Below are 22636 nucleotides of genomic sequence, written 5' to 3' on the forward strand. Positions count from 1 at the left end.
TTATACTGGTTCTGAACCATTGTCTAAAAAATTTCTAGCGGATGTGAGATATTGTGCTTAGTTCTTTGATTTCCAGAAATTTAAAATTTTCATTTTTCTAAAAAATTCTGTAAATTTTGAAAAATATTAATGAATGACATGTCAAATCATTATAGGTTGTTTAAAATAATTTTTAATATTAAAAATTCTGGAAATTATATAAAATGTTAATAAGTGATATGTCAAATTTCTATTGGTTGTTTAAAATCTTATGTGGATGACGTTAAGAGCTTATAGCTCCAACTTTTTATTAGTATTGATGCTACAAAGTAGAAAGCCACAAAAACAATGGTATAGTGGTAAATGTAATATGCAATATTCTGTTTACAAAATTTAGTTATAACATGTGAATACGTCATCAAAAATGAATATTATAAAAATAGAACTGGATATTTTAAATTCAATATTCGTGGATAAACATGTGGCCGGCCTCTCGCGTCGCGAATGGTCTAACCTTAGAATCGAAAAAGTATGAGGTAATAAGTAGGAATTAGACGAAAAAGCAGTGGTCTGAATTGTAAATTAGAAAAAACTTGTCGTGAAGTAAGTAAACGTGAAACTGGTTCTCCCGGTAACAAGTTGACACGACATTTTAATTTGAAAGAGAAGAGAGAGAGAGAGAGCAAGTAGAGAGAGAGAGAGGAGAGGACTGGGTTTGGTCTCTTCGCTGCAACCTATAGCTGTTCGTTTGCTCTTCGACGTGATTCGATTCTCACTACTCTTTGCCCAAAACCAAAAAGAGGTAAAATTTCCAGAAATTTTCAATCTCTTTATGAGTTTCAGAAAATTAAAAAACTCATCTTTTTGAAGCAGTTGGATTGATTACCTTACAAGTTGAAGCAGTTGGGGGATGAACTTTTATGCTCTTGTTCTTATCTAGATTCCTGCAAGTTTCTTCTTTTACTCTTTTTGTGGCTTAATTTAAGGCTGTCTAGTTGATTAATTCGAGATCCAGATGCATTTCAATAACCTCAATTCGAGGTTTTTGCCTATTTTAGTTGGACTTTTTTTTTGAGCTAGAAATGGAGTTTTGTGCTGTGAGTTAGTCCTTTGCCCTCTGGAAGGTACTTTGATCTATGGGTTTTTTGTTTGAGTTGTTCTCTCAATCTAAACTGGGTGAAAGCAATTGGGTTTCATTTGTGGGAATTCAAAAGCTAGACTTTTTTATTCTTTCAATTTCAGTTGGTGTTACTTTGTAGATCAGTGCTTAAATCTGAGGTTTATGTCTTTTGAAACTTTACAGATCGGAGGATACGAAGGTGAATGCAGCTAACGGTTTCGTCGAAGAGTAGCTTCCCTTGCCAGATTAGGCCTAATTGGGTATTATTATAAGGCGGTAAATTTAGTAAACTGAGATTTTATTGCTAGGTGGAGATTTGGATATATATGGGTATGGACATAGCTGATAAGGAGAATACGAGCCCGCTTTTATTTGAATTCTGCAACTGCTTTAAAGTTGCAAGCCTTACTGAAACCATTCTAAACCCTGTAAACGTTTCCAACTTAAAAGATCGATATGTGCTTGGGGAACAGTTAGGCTGGGGTCAGTTTGGTGTCATAAGAGTATGTTCTGATAAGTTAACTGGAGAGAGGCTTGCTTGCAAGTCTATCTCTAAAGACAGATTGGTTACACAAGACGACATGAAGAGTATCAAACTCGAGATTGCTATAATGGCTAAGTTAGCTGGGCACCCGAACGTGGTGAATCTCAAAGCGGTTTATGAGGAGGAAGATTCTGTGCATCTTGTGATGGAACTATGCGCAGGTGGTGAGCTTTTTCATAAGCTTGAGAAATATGGAAGGTATTCGGAGTTCCGTGCTAGGGTGCTCTTCAAGCATTTGATGCAAGTGGTTAAGTTTTGTCACGATAGCGGTATTGTCCACAGAGATTTGAAACCTGAGAACATTCTTATGGCCACAATGTCTTCTTCATCTCCTATCAAATTGGCTGATTTTGGGCTGGCAACTTATATAAAGCCTGGTAAGATAGAGGAAACACTGTCTTTTTGTAAGTTATCAAATCCAGAAATGGAGATTGTGTATTCTAAGAATATGTTTTTGTATAAGCAGGGGAAAAGTTGAGCGGGACAGTTGGTAGTCCGTTTTACATAGCCCCAGAAGTATTGTCAGGGGGATATAACCAAGCTGCTGATGTATGGAGTGCAGGGGTTATTTTGTACATTCTTCTCAGTGGAGTACCTCCCTTTTGGGGAAAGACTAAGTCAAAGATTTTTGATGCTGTCAGGGCTGCAGATTTGAGATTTTCTGCAGAGCCATGGGATCATATAACTTCATACGCTAAGGATTTGATCCGGGGGATGCTTTGTGTTGATCCTTCCCAAAGGTTATCAGCTGATGAAGTTCTAGGTATGTCATCTTGTCCATCGTTTCTTATAAACTTGAAATGATAATTAATTTCCTTGAATGGTAGTAGTCATGAGAAAGTTATCCATGTTCCTAAACTGGCAAAGACACCAAGATCTTACTTTTTAGTGTTGCCTATACATTTCTGAACTACAGCAGAGTGATAATTTTTGTGCATTTATTTGTAGCTCACTCGTGGATGGAGCAAGTATCTGAATCAGGTCAAGAAAAATATGATCAGGATGTGTTTGGCTGTGAAGGATTGGAGAATGGTGGATGCTCTTTCTCCACACAATGTGTTTCCCGAGAACAAGATTATAGCTTTAGCATGGCACAATTAGAGCAGTCAACAGACAACGATTGTAAATCATCATTCTCGTCTTTCTTACCTGCGGATAACAACACACTGCCAAATTCCGGTTTTGGTGGGTTTTCTTTTGATGGCATACAACCGGAATCAACCTCAGCTGGCTTCTCGTCAACTGGAATCCCCTCCATGCCAAGCTTTAGCTTTTTTAGCTCAGGGCCAGTGACGACACAGAACAATGACATCACTGAAACAGTTGGAAAACTTCGAGGTACATACTTCACTCTTCCTTGCTTAGAAACTAGAATGTTGGGTTTGATGATTGCTATAAGTCATATACTTTCTAAAAATGGCAAAGACATTAACTTCAAACTCACGAATCAATATCTCAGCATTCTCTGTTTCCAAACCAAATCTTTTTCTGTTGACTGTAGTTGAGTTTGTGTTAATATAATCTAATCTTCTTCCTTGGCATTGTTACCGGAAGTCTGGTATTTGAAAGAGCTGATTAAAGAATCTGTGTCCCATTTTTACAGACTCAAGCCCAAAGAGGTCACTGCCGTCACCTGATTCTTCTTCACAACTTGAGAGGCGTGAGGAAGCAGGGGAGAATCAGACGGAAGCAGCAGGAAAGTCAGAGACAAGAAGGGAAAGAGGAAACTGGTCAAGAATGTCAGGACTGCACAGCAAAAGGAACCGGACCATAGGACTAGGAGAGCTAGATCAGTTGGTGGTGGATGTTGCAGTCACAGAGTCTATAATCAGATGGGCATCTTGCACGCATATTCCCACCGCTCCATCCCTCAGATTGTCGCTCGTTTGCTAGAGCAAGAAGAAGAAGAAAGAAGATAACTGTTATCAGTAAAATATTGTACACATCTGATTTTGTTCCTGCAATCTCTTGGTTTTGTAGTAAAACATTTTCATGGAAACTGACCTCAACTGTATAAACCAATTGGAAAATAGAGTGTGATTTTGATTTTTTTAGAAAAGATATGGTCCAATTATATGTCTAATTCGAAAAAAATAAAGGATAAAAGCTGCGTCTGCCGGGAGTCGAACCCGGGTCTATTGCTTGGAAGGCAATTATCCTAACCGTTGGACTACAGACGCTTAACGAACCGTATATTGATATCTAATATGATAAACCTACGTTCTTGCTAATTCGTTTAGTTCCATCATGATCACATCAAAATAAATTGTAGTGAAAAACCCAAACATTTTCTTTGCAATTGTATTTATTGATCAAGTTTCAAATTGAATTTCCGAGTAAGTTTCGAGTTAAAGATTCTAAACTACAAAGAAGTAAAACAAAATCTACTTTCTAATAACACAAAACATATTGAAGATAAAAAATGTGAAACGAACTAAGAAATTAAGTTTTTTAAACATTTCTCTCGTCGTTTATTAGACCAAAGACCGACTCTCTTCATCGTCTTCCTTCTCAAACTTAACCTGTTCCAACTTCTTGGGTGTCTGACTTGAACCCGAAGATTTAGAGTTTGGATTTGGATCTGGAACCATCTTGAGGATAATGCCCATAGAGATGAGTAACAATCCCGAGCCGTGCTGTTCCGTTAAAGGCTTTGTGAATATCAAGTACGAGAGCAACAACGTAACTGCTTTTCTCGCTGTTGTTATCTACTCCCAAGACAAAAAAAAATAAAATAAAATAAAAAAAAAAAATAAAATAATATGGCTTAAGTTTTGTACGATTCAAGATATTGTAGATTTCTTCTTTCAGATCGAATAAAGTTGCACCAATATCTACAAATCAAATAAATTATAGTCCTAAATGCTTTATCGGTTATATACTAAACTGAAATGCAATAGTTAAAATGGTTAAAATAGTTTTACCATAGCAGTTGTGGCTGCGCCAAAGAGCGCAATGAGGCATAAAACAGAGACTTGTCCGATAAATGTTGCCATGGCTTCGAACACCAACACTCCATATATATATGGATGCTATAAAATGTCAATTACAGAAATTAAATATAATTAAAATTTACATTAGTCAGTGGTCAAATAAGAATTAGAGTAAATGGTATCTTAATAATATATAAAGCTTACTTGAGCGCATGAAGTCCAAGCTGTGAAGAGCTCTCCGGTAAGAATCATTGGTGCCAGTAAGAACGGTAAACCAACTACCGTCGAGCAGAACAACATCTCCATCTACCATCAAAGAGAAAGAAAACCCCATTACACGTTATTCCAGAGAGAGGGATATTATACCATAGAAGAAACTGTAAAAAAAAATGAATTACTTGTGTTGTCTCGGGATTCATCGTGAAGATAGCTTCTTGCAAGTTACCAAGAAAGGCGTCCATGATGAGAGCGCCCGAGATCATCATAACCCCAATTATGCTAAAGTCTGGGGATGAATGGGCATCAGCTAATGTGAATAAGATCAAACCAATTACAAGTAGCAAAGCGGATATGTACTCGTGGACTGGGTACTTTCTTCTCAAACCAGGTATAAATGCTCCCATTACCATAACCGGCAAAACCTAGAGAAAGAGGCAAAAATCAAGGTTAGAGAAGTACAATAGGATCCTTTCATTAAGAAAAATGCACATTTCTTGCTAAGTCATACTCCAGAAGAATTAGGAGAGGTTTTTCATATTATTATACACCTTATATGTATTGATACAAATTCAATACCGTTACTAACAATATAATTTGGAGTCTAGGACCACAAATAGAGCTAAGACGAGATTATCATTAACCTATGCAACCAAATTTTTACGTTACCTACTAAACCAGCAATTACCACAACAATGCTCTACATTGAACAAAAATTGATCCCAAAGATTACGTACCAAACCATAATTCCTCGGCTGGACTCTACTAGTGACAGTATTGGACTACACCACTACTTGGTTGAAGTTAATTAATCTTATTTATATAAGATATACCTTAGTGGATTTGAACATGATTTGAGCAGGGTAATTAAGATAAGCCAAGGAGCCTTTGGTGAGGCCATGAGATCCCATAAGAACACCAGATAGTTTCACGTAAGTCTTCCATGGATTCACCATTTGCTTCGTCCTGAAGCCATGCATGTAAATCAGAGCAATATACACCAATCCTTGCGCAAATGTGAAATACCATCCATAACTGCAACGTACAAACAAACGTATAATATATAATTCAATACTTGTATATAATTCAAATATTATATTATTAATATGTTTCAAATAAAATTTGATATATAAAATTACCTGAATTTAAGCCGGTTGTACACATATTCCTGCAAATTTAAGAAAAGCAAAAAAAAAATAAACAGAGCGTATGAAATAAAAGATCCGAAATCTTAGTCAAATAAAAATGTTAACAAATTAGCATCTAATTACTGTTTACAAATATATTAAGCAAAAAACTACAGAATCTCAAGAGGAGGAACAAAAAAGAAGCAGAATCTCGAGAAATTAAATTTTATAGTATATATTTGTATTAATTGTATACAAATCTCAGATTTAATAATAATAATAAAAAAATATTTGCATTCCTAATCTTCACCTTTGTTTTCGGTAAAAGTCTTTTGTTCTAAAGAAATTATTTTTAGAAGAAGAAGACCGGATTCATCTCTTAACCTTGGAATTTTCTCGGCCATAAAAAAAAAACAGAGAAACACACCGCATGCAAAACCGGAATTTCACACAGACTTAATCAAATCAAAGAACAAATACAAAAATTCATGAAAAATCGAAAAAAAATGTTTATGATCCGATCCTAGTACTGATTTGGTATTATCAGAATTATATATAAAAAGATTTAAAATAAAATAAAATAAAAATAAAAAACGAACCTCACAGATGCCATTAACGAGGTAACCAAAGAAAAAACCGGAAGAACAGATGAGAAATTGTTGCCATCTCGGTTTATCAGAAAGAGGAATTCCAAAGAGTGACATCATTTGTTCTTCGCTGTTCTTCATGATCTCGATCTCTCGAACAAAGAGAGAGAGAGAAAGAGAAAAAATCAAAAATCAAACCAAGGAGGAGGAATGTTACATATAGAAAAATTTGATCTCTTTTTGAATATGTAGGATTAGTAAAAAAGTGGAAGAAGAGTCAGTGGATATTGACAAGTAGATGAAGAAAGGTATAAATATCAAACTGAAGAAAGAACAAAACAATTCTCCTTTTGGATATCTATATTTTGTTTTCTCTCTTACTCTCTCTCTATCTAACTTAACGCTCACGATCACTTTTTATCAAAGTACTTCGTATTTAAATATATCACTACTTGGAATTGGAGAGATTAAGGGTCTAATTTGTCTACGCTAAAAAGGGTCTAATTGTCTTTTATTGTTCTATAGCTTATATTTTTGTATTTATCTTATTACTTAGATAACATCATAACAATGTTTACTTATTAGACCCAAAAAAAAAAACTCAATCAAAGTTGTTGGTGAACTGATTAAACAAACTTAGAGAATATTCGAATTTGAGAGTTTGAAAAATAAATCCGTGAAAGTAATTTGGATTTTAGATGATTATTGATGAAACACGCACTTACTTGCGTAAACTTGTTTGAGTTAGAGCGAATGATGAACTGGCAAAATCAGTTCCAAACAGCCACGTGTTTCACGCTTTAGTTCCGCGCCATGCCACGTCAGACTCAGAAATTTTTAATTCTCTACCAATTTATTTTGGCATTTTGACAAATAAATATAAATCTGAAGACCTCGATCAAAAATTCCGTAAAAGCGACCTACCATGAATTATGTTTCAAGATATCGAATTTATTATTTGCAATCGTGACATGCAGAGTATTTCGGGAATTGCAATTCCACAGTAAAAAACTTATTATTGACATTGATAAGTCGTCGAAATTCATAAATACTTCTTTATAGATGATTTTTTAGAATTTTCACCAAAATTAAAAAAAATAACAAATATTGTATTATTATTAACTACTTTTGTTTTATAATCTTTTTAATACTCATTTACTCATATTTTTTTTATATTTGTCATTTAACTGCATATCTATTTTTAATTGTTTATTATAAAAATAAAAACATTAATTAGTTATTTGATTTCAACAATAAAAATGCATTAAATACATTTAAAAAATCATATTTTGTGATATAAGAAAAAATCCTAGAACATTAACCTTTATGATACGGAAAAAATATAATATTTTTAAGTCGTGAAGTATGGATATAATATTCTCAAGTCAAAAACTGTATATAGTAGTATATACCAATGGTGTCAAACTGTCAATCTCTAATAGTCAAAGATTTTTATCTGCTAGTTTAGTAGTTAGTATCCTTGTAAGATTTGATTCCAAGTAGATGATCCTTTTTTTTCTTTGGAAGTTTGCATATCTACTACAACTGTCTATCAAGTTGAATTGCAAATTGGGCTTAGGCTATATGTATACACAGGTTCGTGAAAGCCCAATCGTTTTATAAAATTTATAATGAAGAAAGATCCAAGAATATTACAAAATTAATACCATCAAGGAACCTTCTAAGTTCTAAACTCGACCAAAGGACACTAACGCAAAACCCTTGAACTCTTTACTTACATACACTCTTTTAACTTTAAATGTAACTTGAATTCAGTAGTTGTAACTCCATAGTGACATATCTTCATAACACGTCTCTTCTTCCATGTAAACGTTAGGAGTCATGTCTTCCATATATGACCGTGGTGGTGACATTAACGGCTCCTCCGCGAGCCTCATCATCGTCGTCGACACTTCTTCGTAGTCCCCATATCCATACGAAGAAGAATTCAACTCCTCCGAACCCGAACCAGATCCTGAACCAGAACCCAAATCCACTTCATCTCCTGAAAAGGGTAAAACCGTAATTCCACCGCCGAAGTCCGCCGGCCTAAACATCTCGGCTGCTTCGGCCGCGGCTCTTCTTATGACATCTGGGTGGTTGGACTCAGGCACAGGGAGCCGCCAAGCGGAGTCGGCGAAATTCAAACACACGGATCTCCCGCGCAGGGCCAGAACCGCCACGTCGTGTGCACGAGCAGCCATATCAGCAGTGGGATAAGTACCGAGCCAAATGCGGCGTTGGTGGATAGGCTCTCGGACTTCGCAGACCCATTTGTCGCCGTTCCTCCGACGTATACCTCTGTAAACAGGGTGACGTGTCTCCTTGAACACTCTCCTTCCCGCTCGTTTCTTAGGCCTCATCTCCGCCAGAATAATCTCGTCGTTGTTCATCATAACTCCTAAAAAGTACGAAACAAATTCGCCGGAAAAATGAAACAAAAGAAAAGGAACACTCCGGTTAACTTCAATTACTGTTTTAAAGAAGGGTTAAAAAAAGAAGAAGATATGGATTCGATTTTCTTGTGAGGATTTGGTTACAAAATATTGAAGTTTTGTTCGAGTGAGAAGAGTCTGTTTTTGTTTGTTTTGTTTCTGACTTAGAGCTCTGTTCTTTTTTTGCTGGGAGTGAAGGAAGCAGAGAAGTGTAATATATATAGGATACGGTAGGACATGAGGGGACCTACAAAACTATGCGAAATGAACGCGCGTAACACACACTTTTATGATTTTATTATTATCTTATCCCACGTATGCCACTTATATTAGCTGTTAGCCGTTATTTACCCAAAAGGTTCGTTCTAGATTTATTTATTCTTATTTGTGTTTGTGTGTTTGAGCTTGAACCCATAAAAAAAAAAGTGTTTCTTCTTTTAAACATTGGAAGATCTAATTCGGCACATTTATATTTAACTCTAGCTAGTATTCATCAGTGCTTACGTTGAGGTTTCTTTACCAAATTATGGGAATGGGATTGGTCTGTAATTATTATGATTTCACAAGTAAGAGGGCATGGCTATTATTACTCTATTAGTAGTGAGTGTTAGTTACTAAAATAAACAACGGACAACTTTCCTCTTTCAACATGACACATGTTTTTTTTACCAATAGAGAAAGAAGAAAATATATCATAGTATTGAAAAATGTATCAATCTATATACACTGACTAAGAAATCTCTCACGAGGAAGTCATTTACCATAAAATTGATAAAGTAAATTTAATCACTCATCGCTTAATTTTGTTGGTTATTTTTTTTAAATACAAATCAATAGTATTATCTTTAATATTATTATATATGAATTTATGAGTGGTGGTGAAATACGTTATCGAGATAATCCATTCAACTCAAAATACTACTACGATATAATGCACATTAAACCACGGCTATCCTTTTATTTAACACTTAAAGTGGTTTTAAAAAATACAGACAAAGAACATTCCTGGAATCTTTTGGTCAAACATAATTTTTTGGCTTTGTTGTTTAACTCAAGTATATAGTTAATATTAAATTCGGATAGTTGGGTCCAGCTGAGCTCTCCCATGCTGAGCTTTCGTCTTTCAGGACCAAAATATCCATTTTTAATTAAAAAGATATAAGTATATCTAAGAATTTTATTTCTATATTTGTTTTCGTGGATAAAGAACACGTGACTCATTTCCATATTAAGGATATTAGTTGTGACTAACACGTGGGATTTCCGTGGGAACTGAGTATTTTTGTACTACTATACTAGGAGTAGATTATAGCACATTTAATCCCTTTCTTTTATTTTAACCAACACTTTAAAAGGGATATTAAACTTGTATTTTAGAAAGTTTTAGAGGATTTTTAAAATTATTTGTTATTTAATTAATAATTTTTAATAATTTTTTAAAATTATATGTTATTTAACTTGGAATTTATATAAAATCATTTAAAATAACGTATAATTTCTTGTTATTCAATTAATGATTTACAAAACTTATTTAAAATCTATTGTTATTCAAAATATTACAACTTTTTTAAAAATTGCTACTTAGAATGATTCTATAAAATTTTTGTTTATTTTTTAGTTGAAAAATATGAGTACCAAAATCATATATTANGAAAGAAGAAAATATATCATAGTATTGAAAAATGTATCAATCTATATACACTGACTAAGAAATCTCTCACGAGGAAGTCATTTACCATAAAATTGATAAAGTAAATTTAATCACTCATCGCTTAATTTTGTTGGTTATTTTTTTTAAATACAAATCAATAGTATTATCTTTAATATTATTATATATGAATTTATGAGTGGTGGTGAAATACGTTATCGAGATAATCCATTCAACTCAAAATACTACTACGATATAATGCACATTAAACCACGGCTATCCTTTTATTTAACACTTAAAGTGGTTTTAAAAAATACAGACAAAGAACATTCCTGGAATCTTTTGGTCAAACATAATTTTTTGGCTTTGTTGTTTAACTCAAGTATATAGTTAATATTAAATTCGGATAGTTGGGTCCAGCTGAGCTCTCCCATGCTGAGCTTTCGTCTTTCAGGACCAAAATATCCATTTTTAATTAAAAAGATATAAGTATATCTAAGAATTTTATTTCTATATTTGTTTTCGTGGATAAAGAACACGTGACTCATTTCCATATTAAGGATATTAGTTGTGACTAACACGTGGGATTTCCGTGGGAACTGAGTATTTTTGTACTACTATACTAGGAGTAGATTATAGCACATTTAATCCCTTTCTTTTATTTTAACCAACACTTTAAAAGGGATATTAAACTTGTATTTTAGAAAGTTTTAGAGGATTTTTAAAATTATTTGTTATTTAATTAATAATTTTTAATAATTTTTTAAAATTATATGTTATTTAACTTGGAATTTATATAAAATCATTTAAAATAACGTATAATTTCTTGTTATTCAATTAATGATTTACAAAACTTATTTAAAATCTATTGTTATTCAAAATATTACAACTTTTTTAAAAATTGCTACTTAGAATGATTCTATAAAATTTTTGTTTATTTTTTAGTTGAAAAATATGAGTACCAAAATCATATATTATGAGATGGAATTTGTGAGAATTTCTGGTAAAAAAAAAACAATCAACAGCAACCCAACTCAACGCAACCCAACCGACATAATCATATGACCCCGGTGAAGCATCGTCTCTTTCTCTCTCTCAAAACCTTTAACTTCTCCTCTCCGATCCTATGTACAATCCTCCGAATCCTCTCTCTCTCTAGATTAACAGCTGGAGCAAGACCAGATATTGGCAGATCGCCCAAGCTTGTCATAGCAAATCATACACTGAATAGAAGATAGCGACTCTGAGAACACAGCCTCCGTAGCGAGATTAAGAAGAAGGTTCTCTCTCTCTTCCTCCTTAAATTATTATCGATTTTGATTCTCTTGGAAAATGTCACGACGTGAAACCCATTAATTCTCTTTCAATTAATCAATTTTTTACAACATTCCTTGTTTTAGTCAATTCTTCCTAAGATTTTCGGATCAAGACGATTTTGTAAAGAAGAAGAAGAGGAACTAATGATGATCAAGACGACAACAACAACAACAACAACAATGGTAAATAATCTCTTCTTTAACCGAATTACGAACATAACAAGAAAACAAAAATCATTCGATTGTTTTTTTTTTTAAATCGAATAATGGAATTTGGATCATTATTCATGCCTTTTGATAGATTTGGAGCGACGAGATGGAATCTCGGAAGAAATCGGTCCTTGACAACACTTCTCCAATGATTTGGAAGACTGCTTCTGGTATAATTTTGATCATCTTTTTTCAATGTGTGGTTAGGAATTATTTGATTTTTTTTACTTATTGGTTATACTTCTGCATTTTTTTCAGATTATACTTCTGCATTTTTTTCAGATTATACTTCTGTGTATAACCACATTTTAGTTTCGAATATGTTGAATTTGATGTGGTATTGAGTGTTCTATTGTCGTTCTTAGTGTGATTTTAGCAACATTGTTCCGGTGTTTAGCAATTAGCATAAGACTAGTGTGATTTTGCATAAGTTGCAGGGTAAGTTACTTCTGTCTATAACATTTGAATTTGTCTAGGGTCTTGGTATAGGCATTGGTCGAGTGTTAGAGACTTTGCTCATTGGTCAAGTGTCTTCTATGGTGTAGTTATTTGTGAATTGAGTTAAGAAATAGACAACTGGTTTGAATACTGGTATTGTGTCTATGGATGTTTCTGCAGTATAGTGGAGAGCATAGGGGAAGGCGTAATGAGTTTGAGAAAGGAGATCACACGTGAGAAAGGAGATCATTTTGTTTTTGTACTGCAATTTGACGGTGGATCATGGTTTATGGGCTGTTCTTTTTGAGTATATGGGCTTTTTATGTTGTTTTCTTATTAGGGTTAAATTATTGGTGCATATATATATCTCGATCTGTAGGTTTTCTTCTGCCCTGCACAATTACTATCATCATACTTGAAGTTCATCTCCGTTTCTGTCAAGGTGAGTTTTTCCTACTGAATTACTTTAATTGTTGTATTTCCACGTTTTGTATCATGAAAGATATAAGAGAACATGGTGATAGCTAGTAGATACCATTGAAAGCAATTTGAAAGCTAGTTTAGCTTAGAAACGTATTGACGGCCATTTAATAATAATACTTGTTAAGATCTGGGGTGTAGCATAACTAATATAAATGTCTTTGGTTTTTTTTTGTATTGTGTGGCCATAGTACCATGGAAAATTCACAGGTAGTGGAAAAAAATAAAAATCCATATAATCATTGGTTAGAACCTGAAAGCAAGATGTTAGTGCAGCTGCTAGTTGATGCAATCAACGATGGTTATCGTGATGCTAGTGGCAAGTTCAGCAAATTAACTGTGGAGACAAGAGTATTAGCAACTCTAAACAAAAATCTTGGTATTAAAAAAACTTATAAGGAGTATACAAATAGGATGAAGGTTTTGAGGGGTAGGTACAACGGCTTGGCAGAACTTTTCCGTTTCAGCTCTGGTTTTGGATGGGATCCTGAAACAAAGAAATTCACAGCTAGAGATGAAGTATGGGATGACTATTTGAAGGTAAGAAACTTTATAGTATACAGTTTGTGAATATAGTAGTGTTTCTTATGTACCAAAATTACTAAAATGGTTTTTATGTTTTGAATAGGCTCATACAAATAAAAATCATCTGCGTGATGAAACATTTGAAGATTTCGGAGATTTACACCTGATATTTTCAACAAATGTTGCAACTGGCAAAAATGCCATGGGATTAGGTGATGCCATTGATGAAGATGCATATCAAGAAGATACATCTGTTCAAGTTGAGGAGAGCCTACGAAGATACATCTGTTCAAGAAGTTTTCGTTCATTAGAGAAAAGAAGAGGAGAAAAGCTACCTCATAGAAAGAAAGCTAGAACTGCTGCACTTAATTCAACCAATGCTTCTAATGAAGTGAACACAGAAATTAGTCACCAGATTTTTGACATGATAAAGAAAAGGTGGGAAAAAGAATCTGAAGAAAAAGAAGCTGAGGATAAGGCTAATAATGTGTGGGAAGCTATCAAAGAAATTCCTGATTTGGAGAAAGATTTGTGTTACGAATCCATGACACTCATTCACAGCTTAGGGATGAAATATGGGTTCGTTAATATGTCGATAGCAGATCGCAAGGGATGGATCATACAAAACCTTCGTAAACCATGAAAAATGGACTGAAAATGGTTTTCTTTTTCGATAATATACTTGTTCGTTTTCATTTTAGTAATACATGATGAGTTTTTCTTTATTCTTTTTATTTATTTAACCCTGGTCTTGGTTATTTCTTTCATTTTACATATAAATCAGATTATAAATCATGTTTTGTGCTACGTACTAGTACTAAAAAATGTATACACGTTTATGCTATGTCAAAATAAGATTATACATGTTTTGTGTATACATGTTGCATATTTTCATGTTAGTTATAAGATTTGTTTTTGCCGGGTAAAATATAGATTTTTAGGACATAGTGGCGGGCAAAAAACATTAGAGGTAGGGTTAATATATATTTGCTGCTCACCCTCATTTGTTTTATTTCCACACACCAGCCGTCAGTTTCTTCTTGTAAGTTCCAAATTTTCTCATTGTTCTATGCTTTTGTATCGTTTTGTTTACGATTATGTGATTATATTATGCTTATCGTTCAGTTATCTCTATATTATGCTTATCGTTCATTTTTTTTTCTCTCTTGATGATTAGGAGCTGTTTGTTATGATTTATAGCTATGTTATTTTTTTGTGTGTAGGATTTTAACAATGGATCGCATTGTTCAGGAAAGTGAAGAGATAGAATCTAGAAGAAAAAGAAAAAGAATGAGAAATTTCAAATTAGATGTTGATATTATGTTATTGGTTTTGTCAGCGAGAACTCGATATTTCGTACCGCAGATACCACGCCAGATTAGAAAATCAGCAACAACACTTGGACATGAGTATATACTGAAGGCGTTGGCTGAAACTAAAGAGCGTGAGCATTTTCGAGAGCTATATCGTATGTACCCAGAAGCATTTCTGAAACTATGCTCTATTCTTAGATTGAAGATGGATTTAACCGACATAACATATGTTTCTGTTGAAGAAATGCTTGCCACATTTTTGTTCATCGTTAGTCAAAATGCGAGGTACGTTGTAGCTGAAGATAGATTCCAGAGATCAAAATTCTCAATAAGTAAGAGCTTTAACACAATTCTAAAGGCATTAAAAGCACTTGCTCCAAGTTTTATGGCTAAGCCTGGATTTGCAATTCCTACAAAAATAATAGACAGCACTCGATTTTATCTTTATTTTAAGGTATGATAATTTTTTTTCTTCTGCTCGTTTCCAAGTATTTCAAAAAATTATATGACTGATATTTTGTTTATATTATTTTTAGGATTGTGTGGGGGCGATTGATAGAACTCATATCCTTGCAATGATACTAGGACAAGACACGGCTAGCTATCGTAATCGAAAAGGACAAATATCACAAAATGTCTTAGCTGCATGTAATTTTGATTTAGAATTTACGTATGTTCTTAGCGGTGGAAAGGTTCAGCTCACGATGCAAAGGTATTACATGATGTTTTAACAAGAAACACAAACAAATTAGTAGTTCCTGAAGGTATGTCTCACTTATATTTGTATAAAACTAAACTGCTATCTTATATATCTGCAATTTATCTCACCTATAATTTTAAACTCCAGGAAAATTTTACTTAGTTGATTGTGGATTCGCCAATCGACGCATTTTTTTAGCTCCATTCCGAAGTACTCGCTATCATCTGCAAGACTTTAGAGGACAAGGAAAAGACCCTGTAAATCCAAATGAGTTGTTCAACAATCGTCACTCTAGCTTGCGAAATATAATAGAGAGGATTTTTGGCATCTTCAAGTCAAGATTTCACATCTTCAAATATGCACCATCCTTTCCATATAAGACGCACGTAGAGTTAGTAATTGCTTGTGTTGGTTTACATAATTATCTCCGTAAAGAATGTCGTTCCGATTTGTTTCCTCCAGAAGAAGATGATGTCGAAGAAACTAACGTTGATCAAAGAAATGATGAAGAAGAAGAACAGCTTCATGGTACTCAAGAATAACAAAGAGTGCTCGCTAATACATGGAGAGCAAATATAGCTGCAAGCATGTAGATTGATGCTATGAATATGGGGTCACTATGACTATGCTTTATTTTTAGATTATTTCATTTCCTTTGTTGGGTAATTCTTTTTTCTTTTCTCTGTTTTGGTTCTTGTCTAGAAACGTAAAAGTTTATTTTCTTTTCTTTTCTCTGTTTTGAAAACGACTTGCAACCTAGTGACTCGACAATTGTCTTCCTTGCAGACCAAACAACCATTTCATCGTAGCAGTTCTCCACTGCACATAGACTTCCTTTTCAATCACGTGGCCAACAAACCACCAATATAAATAATGTATTTGGGGCAAATTCTGCTTTATGTAATAGTTATGTTATGGTATAGAGTTTTCTTTTTTTGGTGTTATAAAATATTTTTAAAATCATTCAAAGTTTACTAAAATCTCATAGAATCTAATAGAATCTCATAAAATCACATTTTATTTTCCTTTTTTTTGATAGAACAACTCTAAAACACTATCAAATCTCTTAAAATCTTTCAGAATTCTACAATTTTAAAATCCTACCAAATCCTAAGAATATCAAGTTTAATACCCCCTCTAAGACTACTCTACGGAGGAAAATCAGCTTGTAAATCTATGTATACTTAATCATCTCACTACAAAACATATATATATATATAATTTTATTATATTTTTTTTTTGATAAATAAAATTATGAAAGAAGAAAAAGAAAAAAAATCAAAATTTAGTACTAAACAGAAGATAATAAATTACCACATTGAACGTTCAGTTTAAACAAACAAAAAACATCGACAATGATGTGATGTATATATGGAAATTTATTAAAATCCCTTATATATTAATAGAAAAGCACACTTTTGAAAAAGCTGATGTGTCGTCGCCAGAGAGGTCGAGACATATTTAGCTATTTAGTCTTATTTAGATTTATTATTTACAACTATGTCATTGTGTTTTGAAAAAAAACAAATGTGTCATTTTTAAAAACTTTATCACATAACTTTATTAGTATTAATTAAGTTTAAGCTTTAAATATACTTTATATATTAGAAAAAATAATTTACTGAAATGCATGTGTAACCCACGCGGATCTCACAAATTCAAGCGGGACGAATGCAAAGACATTTTGCGGCTCAATATATTTAAATCCGTTACAGGATGGCTTACCGGACGGGTTTGATCGGGTTAACAATTTTATTTAAACTATCCGGTTCATGTAATTTTAGTTTTCTGTGATTTTTTATCTGATTTGATAGTTCATGATTTTGATAAAAATCTAACGATAACGAACACTAATTCAGTTCACATTCTATCCAGATTTGTCATCATGTCAATCTAAAATTTTTGGTGAAACGATTACTTTTTAAATTTTCATTAACTTGATGAATTCAAACCAATATAAATTTAAATAATATAATAAATAAATATATTTATAAATGTAATAAGTCAAACAAAAATTTCACTCTCCGTGCAACAACACGGGTTATTATCTAGTAATTTATTAACATCCAAGTTTATCACAATTTCGATAATTTTTAAATGAATTCATTTGAGTTGTAAAAGCGTTGATAAGTGACGATGATGTTGACATTTTGAAGGAAAAAAGCGTTGAAATAAAATGTAAGAATTAGAGACAAAGAGACATGTTGGTTGCCCAATAGTTAAGGCTTCATGCTGTCTCGTGAGTGTCAGTTGCGTGTGTTCTTCTTTCATCTTTTATTTTTCTCTTTCGGAACTTAAGAATATGTGAACACATTTAATTAATGTACATTGTACTATTATAGGCAAATTATATGTATATTCCGTGTATTAATAATTTGCCGGAGCTTACTAATTAAACCTCTTTTTTTTTGGACTATAAACCTAGTCTCTATAAAACGATAAACTTTATTTCAGCGACACTAAATTACTACGTCAAGAAATAAGAAACCAATGTGTAAATTTATAGTTCTTATGTTATTCTAAAGTAATCCTTGCCAAAACACCTCTAGTAATTTGAAAGTGAAAAGAAAAAATGTAACTAATGAAATTAACCATTTCACCATTCGTCTCATATAAAGCATTAATTAATCTCTCACTAAGCACTATTAATACGAAAAACTTACCTTCACAAATGTACATTTGCTTCTTTGATTTTCAGTTACTAATACTGCGAAGCAAAAAGAAACAATCTGGATTCCGATCTTCAAGTTTTGAAGAGGAAGCAAGAGAGCACTATCGAGTTTTCAAATATAAAGAAGAAGCTATTAGAGAGTAGTTGGTACATAAGATTGGTTAACTTAAATACAATTGATTTCTGGTTTAGTTTAGATCCGGTTTAGTTTATTTCAACGGATATATCACAGTTTTGTAAAGTTTGTTACGATTGAGAAAATAAGAAAATTATTTCACAAAACTCTCTTTGTTCTGTGATTCTATTATGGTATCAGAGCTTAGTTTCCGCAAAATCTGGTGATTTCACCTTCGATTTCTTTCGATTCCTTCAACTTACACCGATCAATCATCTTCATCTTCTTCGATTGACCTACCGAAGCTTTGATTTGAAGAAAATGGTGCGAAAAGGGGGAAAATTGAAGAGTAGAAGTGTTACGCCAGAATTCGATGGATCCGCAGCCAAGATTACTCGTGAATCGGCGATCTATGAAGAACCTGAGCTTGGATTTGGGAAATCGCAACGTTCTCAGCGATCGGAGGGATACGGAACTCAAGGATCGATGTCGCGCCTATCGGAACCGTCGGATAATCCTTTCAATCTCCAATCCTCCGATCACCCAGGTTTAACGATCGTTGCTCATGTCTTAGATGGATCAAATTACAATAGCTGGTCTATAGCGATGAAGATAAGTTTAGAGGCTAAGAATAAGCTTTGCTTTATCGATGGATCTATGTTGAGACCAAGTGAAAGTGATTTTGATTTCAAGATATGGAGTAGATGTAACAGTATGGTGAAGTCGTGGATCCTAAATGTCGTCAACAAGGAGATTTATGATAGCATTCTTTACTATCAAGATGCTGTTGAAATGTGGAATGACTTGTTTACTAGGTTTCGAGTGAACAATCTACCAAGGAAATACCAACTGGAGCAGGCTATGATTACGCTTAAGCAAGGAGACCTTGATCTGTCCACTTACTTTACTAAGAAGAAGACATTGTGGGAACAACTTTGCAACACTAGGTCTCGAACAGTTAAGAAGTGTGATTGTGATCAGGTGAAAGAATTACTTGCAGAAGCGGAGGTCAGTCGAGTGATTCAGTTTCTTATGGGGTTGAATGATAATTTCAACAATATTCGAGGTCAGATCTTAAACATGAAGCCATTGCCGGGGTTGAGTGAAATATATAATATCTTGGATCAGGATGAGAGTCAACGTGTTGTTGGAAACAGAAAACCATTGGTGACTCCTTCTGCTTTTCAGACTCAAACAGTTCAATCAGAACCGAATCAGATCTTGATGGCTCAAGGGAACTTTCAGAAACCGAAATGTTCACATTGCTCTCGTTTGGGACACACAGTGGATAAGTGCTACAAAGTCCATGGTTATCCACCTGGTCATCCAAGGGCTAAGAAGAACACGTTTATGGGAAGTACCAACTTGACAAATGCTGATCAATTTTATGGTGAAAAGGAGAATTGCCATGAAGAGAAAGAAGAAGATATGTCCAAAGATCAGATTCAACACATGATTTCTTATTTGAGCTCTAAACTCCAATCCACTAGTGTCACTGCCTGCCCGGACAAAGCCATAGCTTCAACTTCAAATTCTGTACCAACCATCTCCCAGATGACTGGTACTTTCCTTTCTCTTTATGATCTCACCTATTATGACATGTTAACTTCATCTATACCTCATGAAACTGAGTTGTCTTTTAGAGCTTGGGTCATAGATTCAGGTGCTAGTCATCATGTTACTCATGAGAGGGAGATGTATGTAGAATACCAAGCCTTAGAAAGAACTTATGTTAGACTTCCTAATGGCCAAACAGTTAAAATAGAAGGGACTGGTTACATTCAACTCACAGATGCTTTAGGTCTTTATAATGTGTTATACATACCTGAATTCAAATTTAATCTGTTGAGTGTAAGTGTTGTCACTAAAACATTGAAGTCTAAAGTGGTTTTTACTTCTGATGATTGTTGCATTCAGGCTCTTACTCAGGAGGTAATGATTGGAAGAGGTAGTCAAGTTGCAAATCTATATGTTTTGAGTCTTGATAAAAAGCTTGTTAATCTGTCGTCTTCAACTTTTCCTGGTAAGTCTGTCTGTTCTATTCAAAAAGTAGATTCTAATATTTGGCATCAAAGATTAGGACATCCTTCTGTTTCTAAAATAGAGTCTCTTTCTGATATTTTGTTGTTACCAAAGAAAACTATAAATAAGAATTCTCATCATTGTCGTATATGTCATCTTTCAAAACAGAAACATTTACCTTTCAAATCTATGAATCACATGCGTAATAAACCTTTTGAATTGCTTCACATAGATACTTGGGGTCCTTTTTCTGTCCCTACAGTAGATGGCTATAGATATTTCCTGACAATTGTTGATGATTATAGTAGAGCTACCTGGTTATATATGCTTAAACAAAAATCTGATGTCTTACATGTTTTTCCTGATTTTATAACAATGGTTGAGACTCAATATAACACTAAGGTTTGTTCTGTTAGATCTGATAATGCTAATGAATTGAAATTTACTGAATTGTATTTGCAAAAAGGAATTAAGTCTTTTCATTCATGTCCTGAAACCCCTGAACAAAATTCAGTTGTAGAACGGAAACATCAGCATCTGTTGAATGTAGCTAGGGCTCTTATGTTTCAGTCTGGTATACCTTTAGAATATTGGGGGGATTGTGTGTTAACTGCAGTTTTCTTAATAAATAGATTACCTTCCCCTGTTATAGACAATAAGACTCCTCTAGAACGCTTAACATCAGAAATTCCAGATTATCATTCTCTTAAGAGCTTTGGTTGTTTATGTTATTGTTCTACTTCTCCTAAGTCTAGAACTAAGTTTGATCCTAGGGCTAGAGCTTGTGTTTTTCTAGGTTATCCTTCAGGTTTTAAGGGCTACAAGCTACTAGACATAGAGACATACTCAGTTTCTGTTTCTCGACATGTCATATTCTATGAGGATATTTTTCCTTTTGCATCATCTACAATCTCAGATGATGCAAAGACTTTCTTTCCTCATTTTTCTCTTCCTGTGCAAATCAATGATGGACAATCGCCTTTAGTGCAACCATCTTCTGATGCTCCTCACAATTCTGATGAGTCATCTTCCATGGTTTCTGTTCCTTCTGAACTTAAACCAACTCGGCAGAGAAAACTGCCTTCCCACTTACAGGACTTTCATTGTTATAATAACAATACTCTTACTAATAGTAATCACAAAAATACTTTCCCTTATCCATTAGCAAATTATATCTCTTATTCTTATCTATCTGAGCCTTTCTATGCCTTCACTAATATCGTCACTAAAGCGAAGATACCGCAAAGATATTCAGAAGCTAGGCTTGATAAGGTGTGGGTTGATGCTTGTGGAAAAGAGATTGGAGCTTTTATAAGGACTGGAACTTGGAGTGTGAGTGATTTACCACATGGTAAAGTTGCTGTAGGTTGAAAATGGATTTTCACAATAAAATACCATGCAAATGGCAGTATTGAAAGATATAAAGCAAGATTGGTGGCTAAAGGGTATACTCAGCAAGAGGGAATTGATTTTAGTGACACTTTTTCACCGGTTGCTAAACTGACAACAGTCAAGATGATTATTTCTCTCGCACCCAAGATGCAATGGTCCTTACACCAATTGGACATTTCAAATGCATTCTTGAATGGTGACCTTGATGAGGAAATTTACATGAAGTTGCCACCAGGTTATGAAGAGATACTAGGAGAAACAGTACCAGCAAATGCAGTGTGTCGATTACATAAGTCAATTTATGGGCTTAAACAGGCATCTCGGCAGTGGTTTCTCAAGTTTAAATCAACTCTAAAGAGTTTTGGTTTTGAAACATGCCATGGAGAACACACTTTGTTTGTGAAAGAAACAGGTGATCAGTTTCTGGTAGTTGTAGTGTATGTGGATGACATATTGATTGCTAGTACTAATGCTGATGCAGCTTGTGCTTTACGGGATCAATTGGGTTCCGTTTTTCAACTGAGAGATCTTGGTACTCCAAAGTTCTTTCTCGGTATTGAAATCGCAAGGAATGATGAAGGGATTACTCTTAGTCAAAGGAAGTATGTGCTCGATTTTCTGGAAGCTACAGGTTTTTCTGATTGTAAACCTTCTCCTATTCCTATGAAACCTGATTTGCAGATGTCTTCAACTGGTTTATCGGAACGGAAAGCTGAAGCTAACCTTGCAAAGTCTACTGTGCAAGCTGATGAAGAAATTTTGGATACAGAGTGTATTGATGCAGTGAAGGTTGTCAATAAACCATTTAAGAAGTTATCTGCAGCTGAGACTGCACTTATTCCAGATAGCAAACAATACAGGAGGC

General features: G+C 33.9%; 4 protein-coding genes and 1 non-coding gene across 7 annotated transcripts; 2 read left to right on the forward strand and 3 right to left on the reverse strand.

Moving 5' to 3' along the window:
- LOC104739904 (calcium-dependent protein kinase 26) lies at window positions 622-3693 on the forward strand. Of its 2 annotated transcripts, XM_010460383.2 has the most exons (6): window positions 622-781; window positions 853-1103; window positions 1283-2020; window positions 2110-2406; window positions 2592-2981; window positions 3247-3536. In XM_010460383.2, the coding sequence occupies exons 3-6, from the start codon at window positions 1426-1428 to the stop codon at window positions 3534-3536; spliced, it is 1572 nt and encodes a 523-aa protein (XP_010458685.1). In that variant the 5' UTR covers window positions 622-781; window positions 853-1103; window positions 1283-1425. The 2 variants fall into 2 exon arrangements, with proteins under 2 accessions (XP_010458685.1, XP_010458684.1); XM_010460382.2 differs by lacking the exon at window positions 853-1103 and having other exon boundaries at window positions 623-781; window positions 3247-3693.
- Window positions 3752-3823, reverse strand: TRNAG-UCC. The gene has a single exon. It is a non-coding gene; the product is annotated as a tRNA-Gly (tRNA).
- On the reverse strand, window positions 4053-6917 carry LOC104739905 (UDP-galactose/UDP-glucose transporter 4-like). Of its 2 annotated transcripts, none has more exons than XM_010460384.2 (7): window positions 6519-6917; window positions 5932-5960; window positions 5626-5827; window positions 4975-5217; window positions 4781-4882; window positions 4568-4675; window positions 4053-4351 (listed from the first exon to the last, which is right to left on the reverse strand). In XM_010460384.2, the coding sequence occupies exons 1-7, from the start codon at window positions 6645-6647 to the stop codon at window positions 4118-4120; spliced, it is 1047 nt and encodes a 348-aa protein (XP_010458686.1). In that variant the 5' UTR covers window positions 6648-6917; the 3' UTR covers window positions 4053-4117. The 2 variants fall into 2 exon arrangements, with proteins under 2 accessions (XP_010458686.1, XP_010458687.1); XM_010460385.2 differs by lacking the exon at window positions 4053-4351 and adding an exon at window positions 4393-4477 and having other exon boundaries at window positions 6519-6916.
- LOC104739906 (dehydration-responsive element-binding protein 1F-like) lies at window positions 8104-9116 on the reverse strand. The gene has a single exon (XM_010460386.1). The coding sequence runs from the start codon at window positions 8900-8902 to the stop codon at window positions 8279-8281; it is 624 nt and encodes a 207-aa protein (XP_010458688.1). The 5' UTR covers window positions 8903-9116; the 3' UTR covers window positions 8104-8278.
- Window positions 13448-14201, forward strand: LOC104743262 (uncharacterized protein At2g29880-like). The gene is made up of 2 exons (XM_019235440.1): window positions 13448-13573; window positions 13662-14201. The coding sequence occupies exons 1-2, from the start codon at window positions 13448-13450 to the stop codon at window positions 14199-14201; spliced, it is 666 nt and encodes a 221-aa protein (XP_019090985.1).

This window comes from Camelina sativa, chromosome 14 (genome assembly GCF_000633955.1).
Source record: "Camelina sativa cultivar DH55 chromosome 14, Cs, whole genome shotgun sequence".
In the NCBI taxonomy this organism is placed as follows: Eukaryota; Viridiplantae; Streptophyta; class Magnoliopsida; order Brassicales; family Brassicaceae; genus Camelina; species Camelina sativa.

Bases quoted from the DNA above. Each gene is read 5' to 3' on its own strand.
- LOC104739906 (XM_010460386.1), bottom strand. From the start codon at position 8,902: ATGATGAACAACGACGAGATTATTCTGGCGGAGATGAGGCCTAAGAAA.
- LOC104739905 (XM_010460384.2), bottom strand. From the start codon at position 6,647: ATGAAGAACAGCGAAGAACAAATGATGTCACTCTTTGGAATTCCTCTT. The intron at 5,218-5,625 runs GTATATCTTATA...CTCTTTCTCTAG, and splicing joins TCATGTTCAAATCCACTAAG to GTTTTGCCGGTTATGGTAAT. The intron at 4,352-4,567 runs GTAAAACTATTT...TCTTGGGAGTAG, and splicing joins GCGCAGCCACAACTGCTATG to ATAACAACAGCGAGAAAAGC.
- LOC104743262 (XM_019235440.1), top strand. From the start codon at position 13,448: ATGAAGGTTTTGAGGGGTAGGTACAACGGCTTGGCAGAACTTTTCCGT. The intron at 13,574-13,661 runs GTAAGAAACTTT...TGTTTTGAATAG, and splicing joins TATGGGATGACTATTTGAAG to GCTCATACAAATAAAAATCA.
- LOC104739904 (XM_010460383.2), top strand. From the start codon at position 1,426: ATGGGTATGGACATAGCTGATAAGGAGAATACGAGCCCGCTTTTATTT. The intron at 2,021-2,109 runs GTAAGATAGAGG...TTGTATAAGCAG, and splicing joins GGCAACTTATATAAAGCCTG to GGGAAAAGTTGAGCGGGACA. The intron at 2,407-2,591 runs GTATGTCATCTT...ATTTATTTGTAG, and splicing joins ATCAGCTGATGAAGTTCTAG to CTCACTCGTGGATGGAGCAA.